Source organism: Lithobates pipiens, unplaced genomic scaffold (assembly GCF_037356315.1).
Source record: "Lithobates pipiens isolate NorthernLeopardFrog02 unplaced genomic scaffold, aLitPip1_a1.2 Scaffold_27, whole genome shotgun sequence".
Taxonomy (NCBI): Eukaryota; Metazoa; Chordata; class Amphibia; order Anura; family Ranidae; genus Lithobates; species Lithobates pipiens.
This window is the reverse complement of record NW_027507788.1, coordinates 231,010,475-231,030,576: the sequence shown is the minus strand read 5'-3', so window position 1 is coordinate 231,030,576 and position 20,102 is coordinate 231,010,475. Positions and strand designations below refer to the sequence as shown.

At 51.3% G+C, this 20,102-nt stretch overlaps 1 protein-coding gene across 1 annotated transcript; it reads right to left on the bottom strand.

Moving 5' to 3' along the window:
* Positions 1–1,768: 1,768 nt before the first annotated feature.
* LOC143934622 (arylacetamide deacetylase-like 4) lies at positions 1,769–18,289 on the bottom strand. Its single transcript, XM_077458377.1, has 4 exons — positions 18,030–18,289; positions 10,615–10,837; positions 7,093–7,156; positions 1,769–3,766 (listed from the first exon to the last, which is right to left on the bottom strand). Exons 1-4 carry the CDS (start codon positions 18,189–18,191, stop codon positions 2,998–3,000), a joined length of 1,218 nt encoding a protein of 405 aa, XP_077314503.1. The 5' UTR covers positions 18,192–18,289; the 3' UTR covers positions 1,769–2,997.
* Positions 18,290–20,102: the final 1,813 nt, after the last annotated feature.

The following is a 20,102-nucleotide window of genomic DNA, read 5'->3' as shown; positions in this document are numbered from 1 at the left end:
AAGTAATGCAGAGCCATATGGCCTGGTCAGGAAGGGGGGGTTAAAACCTTCCAGGGCCGCAAGGAGGACACAACTCCTTCTCATTACTGAGAATGTGCGCATTCGTCTTATTGTGGAGGCGTGGCCTATGAAGAGCCCCGACCAATCACAGGGGTTTATTTTCTGGTTTGGTTCATTAAAAAAAAGAAAAAGAAAACTCCTATATGCAAAGTTTGACATTTTCTGTGAAAGTCAAGATTGTCCCGCCCCCCCCACTCCGCCCCCCAGAGGCGGCCTCATTGACCAAGAGGCGAATGAGGTGGGAAGGGGAGGAGCTACGCACATTTTTATTGATTTTCACTGAAGTCGTGTTTTTGTCATAGACGTAAATGTCAGATTGTCACAACTGCCGTGCTGGTACAGCTCCTCCAGGCACTGAGGGACAGGCGCTCCTCGGCTCGCTTCTCGGTTTTCTCTTCTTTCAGGAGAGCAGAGGAGGGGCCCACATTACAGACACGCCTACAATTCATCAAGAAGTCGGATCCTGGTCAGCAAAGCCTTCCGCTCACGGGGATCAAATAATTATTATCAAATAAGGAGGCATTGGAACAAGAAATGAGGTCTACTGCAAAAAATATTCCATCCTTTATTTCAAAGTGACCATTTCATGATACACACAAAATGTGCAATTATCACACCAACCTGTATGACCAAAAGTATGAGAATCCCCCCAAATGATGGAGTTCAGGGGTCTCCAGTGATGGGGTTCAGGGGTCTCCAGTGATGGAGTTCAGGGGTCTCCAGTGATGGAGTTCAGGGGTCTCCAGTGATGGGGTTCAGGGGTCTCCAGTGAAGGTCCCGGTAATCCTCCATCATACAAAGTCATTGGAGACAATTGTCCTCCTCCAACTTTGTGGTTAAAGTTTGGTGAATATCTTCTGTTCCCCCATGACTGACCCCCCCCCCCCCCCGTGTACAAAGCCAGCTCCATAAAGACATGACTGTGCCCCCCCCCACCGTGTACAAAGCCATCTCCATAAAGACATGACTGACCCCCCCCCCGTGTACAAAGCCAGCTCCATAAAGACATGACTGTGCCCCCCCCCACCGTGTACAAAGCCATCTCCATAAAGACATGACTGACCCCCCCCCCCCCCGTGTACAAAGCCAGCTCCATAAAGACATGACTGTGCCCCCCCCACCGTGTACAAAGCCATCTCCATAAAGACATGACTGACCCCCCCCCCCCCCGTGTACAAAGCCAGCTCCATAAAGACATGACTGTGCCCCCCCCCCGTGTACAAAGCCAGCTCCATAAAGACATGACTGTGCCCCCCCCCATCTACAAAATCAGATCCATAAAGACATGACTGTGCCCCCCCCCCCCGTGTACAAAGCCATCTCCATAAAGACATGACTGTGCCCCCCCCCCCCGTGTACAAAGCCATCTCCATAAAGACATGACTGTGCCCCCCCCATGTACAAAGCCATCTCCATAAAGACATGACTGTGCCCCCCCCCCCCGTGTACAAAGCCATCTCCATAAAGACATGACTGTGCCCCCCCCCATCTACAAAATCAGATCCATAAAGACATGACTGTGCCCCCCCCGTGTACAAAGCCATCTCCATAAAGACATGACTGTGCCCCCCCCCCGTGTACAAAGCCAGCTCCATAAAGACATGACTGTGCCCCCCCCGTGTACAAAGCCATCTCCATAAAGACATGACTGTGCCCCCCCCCCCCGTGTACAAAGCCGGCTCCATAAAGACATGACTGTGCCCCCCCCCCCCCCCCCTGTGTACAAAGCCAGCTCCATAAAGACATGGTATGAACAGTTTGGTGTGGAGGAACTCGAGTGTCCTGCACAGAGCCCTGACCTCATCTCCAATGAACACCTTTGGGATGAATTGGAACACCAATGAAGAGCCGGTTCTTTTTTTGGCATCCAATGGGAGGTCCAAGATGTGAGCCGGGTCTTCTCATCCTGGGAAGTCTTCCTAGAAGGGTGGGGGATGTTGTAGTCACAAAGGGGGGATGGGCTCCATATTAATGGAAACCATTTTGCAGTGGGATGTCCAGCGAGATCTCACATGTATCGTGTGATGGTCAAATGTCGAAAGTCTTCCTAGAAGAGTGGAGGGTGCAGAAGGGACCTCCTACATATTAATGGCTATGGGGGAGGGATGGGGGACAACTCCATATTAATGGCCATGAAGAGGTCAACTTTATATTGATAACGCTGGGGGGGAAGGACAACTCCATATTAATGACCATGGGGGGAGGACAACTCCATATTAACAGCCATGGGTGGGGGGGATAGGACAACTCCATACTAATGACCATGGGGGGGGGGTAGGACAACTCCATATTAATGACCATGGGGGGGTTGGTCAACTCCATATTAATGACCATGGGGGGGATAGGACAACTCCATACTAATGACCATGGGGGGGGTAGGACAACTCCATATTAATGACCATGGGGGGGATAGGACAACTCCATATTAATGACCATGGGGGGGGGATAGGACAACTCCATACTAATGACCATGGGGGGGGATAGGACAACTCCATATTAATGACCATGGGGGGAGGACAACTCCATACTAATGACCATGGGGGATAGGACAACTCCATATTAATGACCATGGGGGGGGATAGGACAACTCCATATTAATGACCATGGGGGGGATAGGACAACTCCATATTAATGACCATGGGGGGATAGGACAACTCCATATTAATGACCATGGGGGGGGGATAGGACAACTCCATATTAATGACCATGGGGGGTAGAGATAGGACAACTCCATATTAATGACCATGGGGGGGGGGGACAACTCCATATTAATGACCATGGGGGGGGATAGGACAACTCCATATTAATGACCATGGGGGGGGATAGGACAACTCCATACTAATGACCATGGGGGTATCTCTATACTGATGGTCATGGTTTTGGAATGTCCTGCGTGTGGTGTGGGGGTCAGGTGGACTGTGACTGTTCTTTAGGTTTTTAGGCATCTTTTATGAAGGCAATAACATTGTCCATGGCTTGTTTCCCCGATTTAAAGGCCGGATGATTGAAGAAACTGACAATTCCATGAAAGCCGTCCCTGACGTGATACCAGGTGACCGGAACTCCGTTGTCTTCCAGGCGTTTCTTGAACAGAATTCCATCATCACGGAGAACGTCAAACTCACATGTTAAAATGTAGGTTTTTGGTAGCAGACGAATGACGGAGTCCTCAGCCAACAATGGGGAACAGGGGGGGTCAAAGGCATGTTTGATCCTCTGATATATCTCTGGGTTAAACTCAGAAATCACACGGGGGTCATAACCTCTGACCCTAAACTCATCAGGGATGTTATCAGCACCCAACCACTTGGAGAATTTCCTTTTCAGTTCAGGAGGAACATGGACGCCGCTGAGCAGGTCTTCTGACAAGGACAAGTCCACTCCTAGGTAGGTCAGTTTGAAGAACTGGGTACGCTCTCGGGGTAATAGGGGCACCATGCTGTTTTGCTGGAATGAAGGTAAGTCATAGTCAATCATCTGGAGAGATGGGTATATCAGAGCCTGAGCCCGAGGTCTCGGAATATCTGTCCTGGTGACCAGAACTTGAGAAACGCCAGCAGCAAGGTTCCCTCCAGCGCTGTCCCCACAAAGGACAATGGAGGAGGCGTCCACGCCGTACCGCTCCGCTGTCCTCAGGAAGTGGGTGGTGGCAGTCAGGCAATCGCGGAGAGCGGCGGGGTACGTGTGTTCTGGTGCCAAGCGGTACCTACAACAAAGACACCATTAGATGTTACGGATAATGGACAGCGCTGGTCTACAGAATGATCCCAGAGGCTTTGTACATAGGATCTGGAGCTTGTCTTAATGCAATGTGTACAGAAATCTTTACATCTGCGGAGCTCTTAGCGAGATTCCAGCAGATTTCCCACAGATACTAAAGTAGAATTACAGATTTCTACAAAACACTCCGTCTGGAATCTTCCAGCAATAAATATCCGATTTTTACATTTCTCTGAAGTTCTTTCGAGTTTTTAAACTGTGACAGTCACACGATATCCATCTGAAGTGTGTAGAACCCCCCCCCCAGATCAGGTTCCTAGCGTGGCTTAGGGTAAATTTCATATTTTTGTCTCCTCTGTAGTCAGCGGAGTGGTGTGTGATTAGTTCTGTCTGTTCTGGGTCTCCACTACTTCTCTCTGCCTTCTAGTAGGTTCTAGAATGTAGTGGGGTGGACCTTGAGCTTGAATATTTATGAGACTCCAGCCAATCCCGGAGGAGGTGTGCCCAGAGGGCGGAGAGAGTGCCCATAAATAATCTGAGCCCTGGAGCAGCAAGGTTCTTGTGCTGGAGGAGGAGATCTTAGCCTGGAAGGGCTGCTGTCCCTCTAGACAAGTCAACTGAAAGCCTGCCGAAAAAATGTACAGAGGTCCCAGCTCAGGAGGAGCCGGGGGGCTACTTTGGAATGCAAATTCCAGACTCATTTCCTTCTATGAAAACGCATCTGAATCACACATGTCATCAGTTTTGAACACAAATTTAGAACCCCCCCCCCATGAATTTAAGGGGAACCCCTCACCAAGATTTAAAAATGTATATATATTGGCATGTGGTTCCCCTAAAATCCATTTGGGGGGTGTCCCCCACACTGTTCTGAATTTGTGTTCAAAACTGATGACATGTGCGATTCAGAAGCATCCCCCCCCCTCCTCCTGAACCATACCAGGCCACATGCCCTCAACATAGGGGTACTTTGGGGTAGGGGGTCTCCCCCCAAAGCACTTTGTCCCCATGTTGATGAGGACAAAGGCCTCTTCCCCACAACCCTAGCATAGTGGTTGTGGGGGGGTGAGGGGGGCTGACTTATCGGAATCCAGAAGCCACCTTTAATAAGAGGACCCCCAGGTCCTGGCCCCCTCCCCCATGTGAATAAAAAGGGGTACATTGTACATTGGGGTACTCATTCACCAAAAAAAAGAAGAAGTGGACCATTCCTTCATTAAAAAAAAAAAAAAATAACATTCAACATGGTCTTTTGGGGAAGAGCCCCCCCCCCACTCCAAAACACCAACACCCCACCCCTTGTTGAGGGCATGTGGCCTGGTATGGTTCAGGACATGGGTCGGGCTGCATGCTCAGATAAGGGTCTGGTATGGATTTTGAGGAGGACATTTTGGTATGAAGATCCCCTCAAAATCCATACCAGACCTCAGGTTCCGGTATTGGGGCATTCTTTTGTTTCCATTTCATGATGAGTTATTGGTTGTTAGGGACGTGGCGGACGGCTTCCCAGCCCCCTCCTTAGAGACGCCGGAGGCCACCCGCTTCCTAAAGTCTACGTCTGAACCGCTGAACAGCAGCTTTGGAAATTCGCACACTTCAGATCTCGGCTTATTGTTTGGGTGATTGATCTGTGATGGCAATCCTTCCGGTGCCCCTTCCCCCAACGTGGTGTGCCATCTGGCCTGCAGTTGGCCTGACTTTGCTTGTAGCCTGTTTCAGCCTTGGCTTGAACTCCTCCTGCCCCAACCCCGGGTTCCTCCATAGACCTCCTCCTCCTTTTCCATAGACCTCCTCCTCCTCCTCTTCCTCCATAGAACTCCTTCTCCTCCTCCTCTTCCTCCATAGACCTCCTCCTCCTCATCTTCCCCATAGAACTCCTCCTCTTCCTCCATAGACCTCCTCCTCCTCATCTTCCCCATAGACCTCCTCCTCTTCCTCCATAGAACTCCTCCTCCTCCTCTTCCTCCATAGACCTCCTCCTCCTCATCTTCCCCATAGAACTCCTCCTCTTCCTCCATAGACTTCCTCCTCCTCCTCATCTTCCCCATAGAACTCCTCCTCCTCCTCTTCCCCATAGATCTCCTCCTCTTCCTCCATAGACCTCCTCCTCCTCATCTTCCCCATAGAACTCCTCCTCATCCTCTTCCTCCATAGACCTCCTCCTCCTCCATAGACCTCCTCCTCCTTATCTTCCTCCATAGAACTCCCCTTCCTCCATAGACCTCCTCCTCCTCCTCTTCCTCCATAGAACTCCTTCTCCTCCTCCTCTTCCTCCATAGACCTCCTCCTCCTCATCTTCCCCATAGAACTCCTCCTCTTCCTCCATAGACCTCCTCCTCCTCATCTTCCCCATAGACCTCCTCCTCTTCCTCCATAGAACTCCTCCTCCTCCTCTTCCTCCATAGACCTCCTCCTCCTCATCTTCCCCATAGAACTCCTCCTCTTCCTCCATAGACTTCCTCCTCCTCCTCATCTTCCCCATAGAACTCCTCCTCCTCCTCTTCCCCATAGATCTCCTCCTCTTCCTCCATAGACCTCCTCCTCCTCATCTTCCCCATAGAACTCCTCCTCATCCTCTTCCTCCATAGAACTCCTACTCCTCCATAGGCCTCCTCCTCCTTCATAGACCTTCTCCTCCTTCTCCATAGACCTTCTCCTCCTTCTCCATAGACCTCCTCCTCCTCTATAGACCTACTCCTCCTCTTCCATAGACCTCCTCCTCCTACTCCTCCTCCATAGAACTCCTCCTTCTCCATAGACCTCCTCCTCCTCCATAAACCTCCTCCTTCTCCTCCATAGACCTCCACCTCCTCCATAGACCTACTCCTCCTCCTCCTCCATAGACCTCCTCTTACTCCTCCTCCATAGACCTCCTCCTCCTCCATAGACCTCCTCCTCTATAGACCTACTCCTCCTCCCCCATAGACCTCCTCTTCCATAGACCTCCTCCTCCTCCTCCTCCATAGACCTCCTTCTCTTCCACAGACCTACTCCTCCTCCTCCTCCATAGACCTCCTCCTCCTCCATAGACCTGCTCCTCCTCCTCCATAGACCTTCTCCTCCTCCTCCTCCTCCATAGGCCTCCTCCTCCTGTCAGTTTAGTAGATTGGTGATTTTGCCTCCAATTGACCCCAATGGGGTGACCCCAAATGCCAAGGCCTAAATTCTTCCACTGAATGGATATTTCTGTGTTGGGGGGGTGGGGTTCTGGGTGCTGCGAGGAGCTCAGAGCTTCCTCTGGGAACAAAGACAACCTGAAGCCACAAAATGAGTCCTTTCATATCCTCCACATATTATCGAATGTCTACTTACCCAACAGACACGAGCACAGCTCCGGACGCCTTCGCCACACACCGGCAGAAGCTGTCATAACTCTCTGACAAGAGAACAAAAAAATCCCATTAAAGGTGAACACCAAACAGACATCTGAATAACCAGCGGAGGGTGGACAGTCTATGGGGGGCGCTCTGCCTCCAGCAAAATATTAACAAAGTTGTTTTGCCTGCAATATCAGATTTGACCACAAGATGGAGCCAGTGGAAAATTAAAATTATTGCAGAAACTGTTCCCCTTTAACAAAAATACCCATCATACCTAATTTTAAGGAAGAAGAACAGGGCCATCCTGGGAGCTCAGACTCTATCTTAGAGACTGAAAAGGAGGAACCTGCAATCAGAGATCTCCTAAATGCAGCATCGCTGGTGAGAATGACTTATCGCCATCTACAGCCTCACTTATTCATTGTATTTCTGTATACTTCAGATATATTTGCTCAATAGTTTCACCCCACTCTATTTTGTTAATAAAGTTTAAAGATTACGCTCCATCTGGCTTATTGCAGGGTGGGAGGGTTTAGCTGCATGTTGAGCTTCACACATGGGAAACGTGTAGCGGGGACAGAACAGGGGGGTGCCGGCCCCCCCCCATTGGGTGATCACATGACTGATCTCCAAAATTTACCAATAAAGGATTAATTTGTCTTTATTTCTGGATCAACGGATCCAGGGCCATGGATAAGGGAGTACCACCAATCCTGCTGTATGGGGCCCGGGCCAGCAGGGGGACCCAGGCAGCACAGTGAATCGGATGTTCACAGAGAGGGTGATTACTGCAGCGGGGGGAGGGGGCACTTACTGGAAATAATCCCCTGTATGGCTCTGCAGCAGCTGAAAGGTGGCATTTCCTCCTCTGCCCCCCCATTGGCTTTCAGCTGCTGCAGAGAGAGCCATACAGGAGAATGGCTCCAGTAATTGCCCCTGTGTCAGGTTGTCTGTATGGGGCCCCCGTGTCAGGTTTTCTATATGGGCCCCCCGTGTCAGGTTGTCTGCATGGGGCCCCGTGTCAGGTTGTCTGTAAGGGGCCCCGTGTCAGGTTGTCTGTAAGGGGCCCCGTGTCAGGTTGTCTGTAAGGGGCCCCGTGTCAGGTTGTCTGTAAGGGGCCCCCCTGTCAGGTTGTCTGTAAGGGGCCCCCCTGTCAGGTTGTCTGTAAGGGGCCCCCCTGTCAGGTTGTCTGTATGGGGTCCCCGTGTCAGGTTGTATGCATGGGGCCCTGTGTCAGGTTGTATGTAAGGGGCCCTGTGTGAGGTTGTCTGTATGGGGCCCCGTGTCAGGTTGTCTGTATGGGGCCCCGTGTCAGGTTGTATGTAAGGGGCCCTGTGTGAGGTTGTCTGTATGGGGCCCCGTGTCAGGTTGTCTGTATGGGGCCCCGTGTCAGGTTGTCTGTATGGGGCCCCGTGTCAGGTTGTATGTAAGGGGCACCCGTGTCAGGTTGTATGTAAGGGGCACCCGTGTCAGGTTGTATGTAAGGGGCCCCATGTCAGGTTGTATGTAAGGGGCCCAGTGTTGACTTTCGACTATAAAACATCTAATAAAAAAACAAAAAAATTGAATTTCTTCATCAATTTATTCCAGTCTGTATTCTGCTCCATGTTTTTGTTACCCCAATAAGTCTCTACAAAGTACGGGATATTTCTATGGAATTTGTATTTGTTTTATTTTACTAGTAATGGTAGTGAGCAGCGAATTTTAGGGGGGCTGCGACATTGCGGTGGACAAATCTGTGGGAGAGGTAGTTGTACTGTGGAAGAGGTGCCTGTACTGCATGGGAGGTGCTTGTACTGTGGGGGGAGGTGCTTGTATTGTGGGGGGAGGTGCTTGTACTGTGTTAGTAGACGTCTTCATACCAGTACAAGGGGGAGCAGACACATATGGGGGGGGGGGATGGGGGAGGGGACAGGCTGGTTGTACTGGTCATCCTGCCCATAGATTGATCAAATCTCATCCGTCGGAATTCAGATTGTCTATGGCCAGCTTTAGGAAGAGTTTGGCTTTAGGAAGGGTTTGGCTTTAGAAAAGGTGTGGCTTTGGGAAGGGTTTGGCTTTAGAAAAGGTGTGGCTTTGGGGAGGGTTTGGCTTTGGGGGGGGGGGTTGGCTTTTGGAAGGGTTTGGCTTTGGGAAGGGTTTGGCTTTGGGAAGGGTGTGGCTTTGGGAAGGGTGTGGCTTTGGGAAGGGTTTGGCCTTAGGAAGGGTTTGGCTTTAGGAAGGCTTTGGCTTTGGGAAGGGTGTAGCTTTGGGAAGGGTTTGGCTTTAGGAAGGGTTTGGCTTTGGGAAGGGTTTGGCTTTAGGAAGGCTTTGGCTTTGGGAAGGGTGTAGCTTTGGGAAGGGTTTGGCTTTGGGGAGGGTTTGGCTTTAGGAAGGGTTTGGCTTTGGGAAGGGTGTGGCTTTAGGAAGGGTGTGGCTTTTGGAAGGGTTTGGCTTTTGGAAGGGTTTGGCTTTTGGAAGGGTTTGGCTTTAGGAAGGGTGTGGCTTTAGGAAGGGTGTGGCTTTAGGAAGGGTTTGGCTTTGGGAAGGGTTTGGCTTTAGGAAGGCTTTGGCTTTGGGAAGGGTGTAGCTTTGGGAAGGGTTTGGCTTTGGGGAGGGTTTGGCTTTTGGAAGGGTTTGGCTTTAGGAAGGGTTTGGCTTTGGGAAGGGTGTGGCTTTAGGAAGGGTGTGGCTTTTGGAAGGGTTTGGCTTTGGGAAGGGTTTGGCTTTGGGAAGGGTGTGGCTTTGGGAAGGGTTTGGCCTTAGGAAGGGTTTGGCTTTAGGAAGGCTTTGGCTTTGGGAAGGGTGTAGCTTTGGGAAGGGTTTGGCTTTAGGAAGGGTTTGGCTTTGGGAAGGGTGTGGCTTTAGGAAGGGTGTGGCTTTTGGAAGGGTTTGGCTTTGGGAAGGGTTTGGCTTTAGGAAGGCTTTGGCTTTGGGAAGGGTGTAGCTTTTGGAAGGGTTTGGCTTTGGGGAGGGTTTGGCTTTTGGAAGGGTTTGGCTTTAGGAAGGGTTTGGCTTTGGGAAGGGTGTGGCTTTAGGAAGGGTGTGGCTTTTGGAAGGGTTTGGCTTTGGGAAGGGTTTGGCTTTGGGAAGGGTGTGGCTTTGGGAAGGGTGTGGCTTTGGGGAGGGTTTGGCCTTAGGAAGGGTTTGGCTTTAGGAAGGCTTTGGCTTTGGGAAGGGTGTAGCTTTGGGGAGGGTTTGGCTTTGGGGAGGGTTTGGCTTTGGGGAGGGTTTGGCTTTAGGAAGGCTTTGGCTTTGGGAAGGGTGTGGCTTTGGGAAGGGTGTGGCTTTGGGGAGGGTTTGGCCTTAGGAAGGGTTTGGCTTTAGGAAGGCTTTGGCTTTGGGAAGGGTGTAGCTTTGGGGAGGGTTTGGCTTTGGGGAGGGTTTGGCTTTGGGGAGGGTTTGGCTTTTGGAAGGGTTTGGCTTTAGGAAGGGTTTGGCTTTGGGAAGGGTGTGGCTTTAGGAAGGGTGTGGCTTAGGGAAGGGTTTGGTTGGGTCGGGCTTTAGTGTCATTATAAAGATGTCATCTTCTCACCAATACTCCCCAATACGAATCCCCCTCCATGGAAGAAGAGGACGCCTCTCCTGTGCCGGGTGGAGGGTGCTCTGGGCTGGTAGAGTCTCACCGGCACACCATCAAACTCTGAGTCCTTCACCGTGAGCTCCGGATCCTCCGCCGGCCTCCGCCTTCTCAGCCTGACCACAAGACGGAGGAGTGCGACCTGGCTGCCAATCCCGAGTCTCTCCAACGTCTCCCCCTATTCCAGACACAAAGAACAGAATTCTGGGAAAAATCGACATCCTGCGAGCCTGATGTCTTATGTATCATTCTATGACTACCCAATAGGGGAGCAACGGATCAAAAAACTCACGGATTGCATCGTTCCTCGGATCAGAGTCACGGATCGCATGGTTCCTCGGATCGGAGTCACGGATCTCATCGTTCCTCGGATCAGAGTCACGGATCGCATCGTTCCTCGGATCAGAGTCACGGATCGCATCGTTCCTCGGATCAGAGTCACGGATCGCATCGTTCCTCGGATCAGAGTCATGGATCGCATCGTTCCTTGGATCAGAGTCACGGATTGGATCGTTTCTCAGATCAGAGTCACGGATCGCATCATTCCTCGGATCAGAGTCATGGATCAGATCATTTTTTCGGATCAGAGTCACGGATCGCATCGTTCCTCGGATCAGAGTCACGGATCGCATCGTTCCTCGGATCAGAGTCACGGATCGCATCGTTCCTTGGATCAGAGTCACGGATCTCATCGTTCCTCGGATCAGAGTCACGGATCTCATCGTTCCTCGGATCAGAGTCACGGATCGCATCGTTACTCGGATCAGAGTCACGGATCGGATCATTTTTTTGGATCAGAGTCACGGATCGCATCGTTCCATGGATCAGAGTCACGGATCGCATCGTTCCTCGGATCAGAGTCACGGATCGCATCGTTCCTCGGATCAGAGTCACGGATCGCATCGTTCCTCAGATCAGAGTCATGGATCGCATCGTTCCTTGGATCAGAGTCACGGATTGGATCGTTTCTCAGATCAGAGTTACGGATCGCATCATTCCTCGGAGCAGAGTCATGGATCAGATAATTTTTTCGGATCAGAGTCACGGATCGCATCCTTCCTCGGATCAGAGTCACGGATCGGATAATTTTTTTGGATCAGAGTCACGGATCGCATCGTTCCTCGGATCAGAGTCACGGATCGCATCGTTCCTCGGATCAGAGTCACGGATCGCATCGTTCCTCGGATCAGAGTCACGGATTGGATCGTTCTTCAGATCAGAGTCACGGATCGCATCATTCCTCGGATCAGAGTCATGGATCAGATAATTTTTTCGGATCAGAGTCACGGATCGCATCGTTCCTCGGATCAGAGTCACGGATCGCATCGTTACTCGGATCAGAGTCACGGATCGGATCATTTTTTTGGATCAGAGTCACGGATCGCATCGTTCCTCGGATCAGAGTCACGGATCGCATTGTTCCTCAGATCAGAGTCACGGATCGCATGGTTCCTCAGATCAGAGTCACGGATCGCATGGTTCCTCGGATCAGAGTCACAGATCGCATCGTTCCTCGGATCAGAGTCACGGATCGCATGGTTCCTCGGATCAGAGTCACGGATCTCATCGTTCCTCGGACCAGAGTCACGGATCTCATCGTTCCTTGGATCAGAGTCACGGATCGCATCGTTCCTCGAATCAGAGCCACGGATCGCATCGTTCCTCGGATCAGAGTCACGGATTGGATCATTCCTCGGATCAGAGTCACGGATTGCATCGTTCCTCGGATCAGAGTCACGGATCGCATCGTTCCTCGAATCAGAGTCACGGATCGCATCGTTCCTCGGATCAGAGTCACGGATCGGATCATTCCTCGGATCAGAGTCACGGATCGCATCGTTCCTCGGATCAGAGTCACGGATCGGATCATTCCTCGGATCAGAGTCACAGATCGGATCATTCCTCGGATCAGAGTCACGGATCGCATCGTTCCTCGGATCAGAGTCACGGATTGGATCATTCCTCGGATCAGAGTCACGGATCGTATCGTTCCTCAGATCAGAGTCACGGATCGCATTGTTCCTCAGATCAGAGTCACGGATCGCATGGTTCCTCAGATCGGAGTCACGGATCTCATCGTTCCTCGGATCAGAGTCACGGATCGCATCGTTCCTCGGATCAGAGTCACGGATCGCATCGTTCCTCGGATCAGAGTCACGGATCGCATCGTTCCTCGGATCAGAGTCATGGATCGCATCGTTCCTTGGATCAGAGTCACGGATTGGATCGTTTCTCAGATCAGAGTCACGGATCGCATCATTCCTCGGATCAGAGTCATGGATCAGATCATTTTTTCGGATCAGAGTCACGGATCGCATCGTTCCTCGGATCAGAGTCACGGATCGCATCGTTCCTCGGATCAGAGTCACGGATCGCATCGTTCCTTGGATCAGAGTCACGGATCTCATCGTTCCTCGGATCAGAGTCACGGATCTCATCGTTCCTCGGATCAGAGTCACGGATCGCATCGTTACTCGGATCAGAGTCACGGATCGGATCATTTTTTTGGATCAGAGTCACGGATCGCATCGTTCCATGGATCAGAGTCACGGATCGCATCGTTCCTCGGATCAGAGTCACGGATCGCATCGTTCCTCGGATCAGAGTCACGGATCGCATCGTTCCTCAGATCAGAGTCATGGATCGCATCGTTCCTTGGATCAGAGTCACGGATTGGATCGTTTCTCAGATCAGAGTTACGGATCGCATCATTCCTCGGAGCAGAGTCATGGATCAGATAATTTTTTCGGATCAGAGTCACGGATCGCATCCTTCCTCGGATCAGAGTCACGGATCGGATAATTTTTTTGGATCAGAGTCACGGATCGCATCGTTCCTCGGATCAGAGTCACGGATCGCATCGTTCCTCGGATCAGAGTCACGAATCGCATCGTTCCTCGGATCAGAGTCACGGATCGCATCGTTCCTCGGATCAGAGTCACGGATTGGATCGTTCTTCAGATCAGAGTCACGGATCGCATCATTCCTCGGATCAGAGTCATGGATCAGATAATTTTTTCGGATCAGAGTCACGGATCGCATCGTTCCTCGGATCAGAGTCACGGATCGCATCGTTACTCGGATCAGAGTCACGGATCGGATCATTTTTTTGGATCAGAGTCACGGATCGCATCGTTCCTCGGATCAGAGTCACGGATCGCATTGTTCCTCAGATCAGAGTCACGGATCGCATGGTTCCTCAGATCAGAGTCACGGATCGCATGGTTCCTCGGATCAGAGTCACAGATCGCATCGTTCCTCGGATCAGAGTCACGGATCGCATGGTTCCTCGGATCAGAGTCACGGATCTCATCGTTCCTCGGACCAGAGTCACGGATCTCATCGTTCCTTGGATCAGAGTCACGGATCGCATCGTTCCTCGAATCAGAGCCACGGATCGCATCGTTCCTCGGATCAGAGTCACGGATTGGATCATTCCTCGGATCAGAGTCACGGATTGCATCGTTCCTCGGATCAGAGTCACGGATCGCATCGTTCCTCGAATCAGAGTCACGGATCGCATCGTTCCTCGGATCAGAGTCACGGATCGGATCATTCCTCGGATCAGAGTCACGGATCGCATCGTTCCTCGGATCAGAGTCACGGATCGGATCATTCCTCGGATCAGAGTCACAGATCGGATCATTCCTCGGATCAGAGTCACGGATCGCATCGTTCCTCGGATCAGAGTCACGGATTGGATCATTCCTCGGATCAGAGTCACGGATCGTATCGTTCCTCAGATCAGAGTCACGGATCGCATTGTTCCTCAGATCAGAGTCACGGATCGCATGGTTCCTCAGATCAGAGTCACGGATCGCATGGTTCCTCGGATCAGAGTCACAGATCGCATCGTTCCTCGGATCAGAGTCACGGATCGCATGGTTCCTCGGATCAGAGTCACGGATCTCATCGTTCCTCGGACCAGAGTCACGGATCTCATCGTTCCTTGGATCAGAGTCACGGATCGCATCGTTCCTCGAATCAGAGCCATGGATCGTATCGTTCCTCGGATCAGAGTCACGGATCGGATCATTCCTCGGATCAGAGTCACGGATTGCATCGTTCCTCGGATCAGAGTCACGGATCGCATCGTTCCTCGAATCAGAGTCACGGATCGCATCGTTCCTCGGATCAGAGTCACGGATCGGATCATTCCTCGGATCAGAGTCACGGATCGCATCGTTCCTCGGATCAGAGTCACGGATCGGATCATTCCTCGGATCAGAGTCACGGATCGGATCATTCCTCGGATCAGAGTCACGGATCGCATCGTTCCTCGGATCAGAGTCACGGATCGGATCATTCCTTGGATCAGAGTCACGGATCGCATCGTTCCTCGGATCAGAGTCACGGATTGGATAATTTTTTGGATCACCAAAAAAAAAAAAAAGACAAATCTTGTTACACCCACCGGAGTTTTCGATTTCACATGTGAGGTCAGCAGGTTTGCTGCAGCTTTTAGGCCGGGTTCACACCACAGCGATGCGGGAACGCCGCAAATCCGCAGCGTTTTCCCGCATCGCACACCTCCCGCCGGCAGTTCACACTGCCCTATGCGGACGGCTGGGAGTGTCAATGATATGTTAATGACACCCCCAGATCCGTCCGCATATCGCAGTGCGATCTGCCGACTCGCACAGGAATCGGATCGCATGGTGTGAACACCCATGCGATCCGATTCTGTTGTGGACCAAAAAAAGGGTCCCGTGCGAGTTTGCTGCGGGACCGCTGCGAATTCAGCCATACTATCTGTATACTATCTGTATACTATCTGTATACTATCTGTATACTATCTGTATGGCTGAACTCGCATCGCTACGGAGATCGGATGTGATTTGCGGTGCGAATCACATCCGGATCTCCCACCGCAGCAGTGTGAACCCAGCCTTAAAATGTAACATCTAAACAGTCCGTCAGATTTACAAATACTGTATCTAAGCAGATAAGCTCTGCTTTGGGTTGAACGCCGGGTGTACCAAGATGGCTTTTCCAAAGCCACGCGATCAGCAGAGCACTCCGTGAATCGCGTGGTGTGCCGATCCAAACAGGCTGACCCATTCGGATCACAGATCGGTGACAATCTGTTGCACCCCTACTACCTAATATTACCTGCTAAACTCCCTTCCTGGGAAACGTTTTCTCCCTATTGTGGGGTCACCAGTCCGGTATTTATATATTGCGGGGTCACCAGTCCGGTATTTATATATTGTGGGGTCACCAATCCGGTATTTATATATTGTGGGGTCACCAGTCAGGTATTTGTATATTGTGGGGTCACCAGTCTGGTATTTATATATTGTGGGGTCACCAGTCTGGTATTTGTATATTGTGGGGTCACCAATCCGGTATTTATATATTGTGGGGTCACCAATCCGGTATTTATATATTGTGGGGTCACCAGTCCGGTATTTATATATTGTGGGGTCACCAATCCGGTATTTATATATTGTGGGGTCACCAGTCTAGTATTTATATATTGTGGGGTCACCAGTCCGGTATTTATATATTGTGGGGTCACCAGTCTGGTATTTGTATATTGTGGGGTCACCAATCCGGTATTTATATATTGTGGGGTCACCAATCCGGTATTTATATATTGTGGGGTCACCAGTCCGGTATTTATATATTGTGGGGTCACCAGTCAGGTATTTATATATTGTGGGGTCACCAGTCTGGTATTTATATATTGTGGGGTCACCAGTCTAGTATTTATATATTGTGGGGTCACCAGTCTAGTATTTATATATTGTGGGGTCACCAGTCCGGTATTTATATATTGTGGGGTCACCAGTCCGGTATTTATATATTGTGGAGTGACCAGTCCGGTATTTATATACTGTGGGGTCACCAGTCCGGTATTTATATATTGTGGGGTCACCAGTCCGGTATATATATATATATTGTGGGGTCACCAGTCCGGTATTTATATATTGTGGGGTCACCAGTCCGTTTTTTATATATTGTGGGGTCACCAGTCCAGTATTTATATATTGTGGGGTCACCAGTCCAGTATTTATATATTGTGGGGTCACCAGTCCGGTATTTATATATTGTGGGGTCACCAGTCCGGTATTTATATATTGTGGGGTCACCAGTCTGGTATTTATATATTGTAGGGTCACCAGTCCGGTATTTATATATTGTGGGGTCACCAGTCCGGTATTTATATATTGTGGGGTCACCAGTCCGATATTTATATATTGTGGGTCACCAGTCCGGTATTTATATATTGTGGGGTCACCAGTCTGGTATTTATATATTGTGGGGTCACCAGTCTGGTATTTATATATTGTGGGGTCACCAGTCCGGTATTTATATATTGTGGGGTCACCAGTCCGGTATTTATATATTGTGGGGTCACCAGTCTGGTATTTATATATTATGGGGTCACCAGTCCGGAATTTGTATATTGTGGGGTCACCAGTCCGGAATTTGTATATTGTGGGGTCACCAGTCCGGTATTTATATATTGTGGGGTCACCAGTCCGGTATTTATATATTGTGGGGTCACCAGTCCGGTATTTATATAATGAAATCACATCCCCTCTCAGGCGTCTCTTCTCCAGAGAGAATAAGTTCAGAGCTCACAACCTTTCCTCATAACTAATATCCTCCAGACCCTTTATTAGCTTTGTTGCCCTTCTTTGTAGTCGCTCCATTTCCAGTACATCCTTCCTGAGGACTGGTGCCCAGAACTGGACAGTATACTCCAGGTGCGGCCGGACCAGAGTCTAGGACTGGAGCCCAGAACTTGACAGTATACTCCAGGTGCGGCCGGACCAGAGTCTAGGACTGGAGCCCAGAACTGGACAGTATACTCCAGGTGCGGCCGGACCAGAGTCTAGGACTGGTGCCCAGAACTGGACAGTATACTCCAGGTGCGGCCGGACCAGAGTCTAGGACTGGAGCCCAGAACTGGACAGTATACTCCAGGTGCGGCCGGACCAGAGTCTAGGACTGGAGCCCAGAACTGGACAGTATACTCCAGGTGCGGCTGGACCAGAGTCTAGGACTGGAGCCCAGAACTGGACAGTATACTCCAGGTGCGGCCGGACCAGATTCTAGGACTGGAGCCCAGAACTGGACAGTATACTCCAGGTGCGGCCGGACCAGATTCTAGGACTGGAGCCCAGAACTGGACAGTATACTCCAGGTGCGGCCGGACCAGAGTCTAGGACTGGTGCCCAGAACTGGACAGTATACTCCAGGTGCGGCCGGACCAGATTCTAGGACTGGAGCCCAGAACTGGACAGTATACTCCAGGTGCGGCCGGACCAGAGTCTAGGACAGGTGCCCAGAACTGGACAGTATACTCCAGGTAATAAAGAGCAGAAATGGGGGATTTTTGGTGTCAGACCTGAACTCACCAGAATGATTAATCCCGAGGATAAGGTGTGAATTCTCCGGAGTTCTGCCGGATTGGCGATTCCGGGAGGATATTTCGCTTTTGAACTTCTGAGGAAAGTTGCGCCCAAAAAGATGAGAATACAAAGCAAGAGAGTCCCCGCCACAGACAATGAGAGCGACATTGCCTCCCCGTCCTTCCTGTATTACTGCTGCCGGTGTCACCTTTCACTTCCTGGATCGAAGGACAACCATCGCCGCCTGAGAGACGAATAATTACATCCGAGACACAAACCAACAATCACACAATGTATCAGTACAAGAACACAAACATCCCCCCACCGGACACTTTATTAGGTACACCTCTTCTGTTGCTCAGTAACACAAATTGCTAATCAGCCAATCACATGGCAGCAAATCAATGCATTTAGCCCTCTAGACTTGGTGAAGACGACTTGCTGCATCAGAATGGGGAAGAAAGAGGATCTCGGTGACTTTGAACGTGGCATGGTTGTTGGTGGCAGACGGGCTGGTTCTGGGATTTTCACACACAATCATCTCTCGGGATTACAGAGAATGGTGGGAAAAAGGGAAAATATCCAGTGAGCGGCAGTTGTGTGAAGGAAAATGCCTTGTAGAGGTCAGAGGAGGATGGGCAGACTGGTTCCAGATGATAGAAAGACAACAGGAACTCCAATAACCTCTCGTTACACCCAAGGTATGCAGAATACCATCTCTGAACACACAACACATCCAACCTTGGAGCAGATGGGCTACAGCAGGAGAAGACCACACCGGGTGCCACTCCTGTCAGCTGAGAACAGGAAACTGAGGCTACAATTGGCACAGAATCACCGAAACCGGACAATAGAAGATTGGAAAAACGTTGCCGGGTCTGATGAGTCTGGGTTCAGCTCCAACATTCAGATGGTGGGGACAGAATTTGGTGCATGGATCCATCCTGCCTTGTATCACCGGTTCAGGCTGGTGGTGGGGGTGTAATGGTGAGGGGGATGGGATATCACCGGTTCAGGCTGGTGGTGGGGGTGTAATGGTGTGGGGGTGGGGTATCACCGGTTCAGGCTGGTGGTGGGGGTGTAATGGTGCGGGGGATGGGATATCACCGGTTCAGGCTGGTGGTGGGGGTGTAATGGTGTGGGGGTGGGGTATCACCGGTTCAGGCTGGTGGTGGGGGTGTAATGGTGTGGGGGATGGGGTATCACCGGTTCAGGCTGGTGGTGGGGGGTGTAATGGTGTGGGGGATGGGATATCACCGGTTCAGGCTGGTGGTGGGGGTGTAATGGTGTGGGGGATGGGATATCACCGGTTCAGGCTGGTGGTGGGGGTGTAATGGTGTGGGGGATGGGATATCACCGGTTCAGGCTGGTGGTGGGGGTGTAATGGTGTGGGGGATGGGATATCACCGGTTCAGGCTGGTGGTGGGGGTGTAATGGTGTGGGGGATGGGATATCACCGGTTCAGGCTGGTGGTGGGGGTGTAATGGTGTGGGGGATGGGGTATCACCGGTTCAGGCTGGTGGTGGGGGGTGTAATGGTGTGAGGGGGTGGGGTATCACCGGTTCAGGCTGGTGGTGGGGGTGTAATGGTGTGGGGGATGGGGTATCACCGGTTCAGGCTGGTGGTGGGGGGTGTAATGGTGTGAGGGGGTGGGGTATCACCGGTTCAGGCTGGTGGTGGGGGGTGTAATGGTGTGAGGGGGTGGGGTATCACCGGTTCAGGCTGGTGGTGGGGGTGTAATGGTGTGGGGGATGGGGTATCACCGGTTCAGGCTGGTGGTGGGGGGTGTAATGGTGTGAGGGGGTGGGGTATCACCGGTTCAGGCTGGTGGTGGGGGTGTAATGGTGTGGGGGAAAGGATATCTCCGGTTCAGGCTGGTGGTGGGGGTGTAATGGTGTAGGGGAGGGGGTATCACCAGTTCAGGCTGGTGGTGGAGGTGTAATGGTGGAGGGGATGGGGTATCACCGGTTCAGGGTGGTGGTGGGGGGTGTAATGGTGTGGGGGATGGGGTATCACCGGTTCAGGCTGGTGGTGGGGGTGTAATGGTGTGGGGGGATGGGGTATCACCGGTGTAATGGT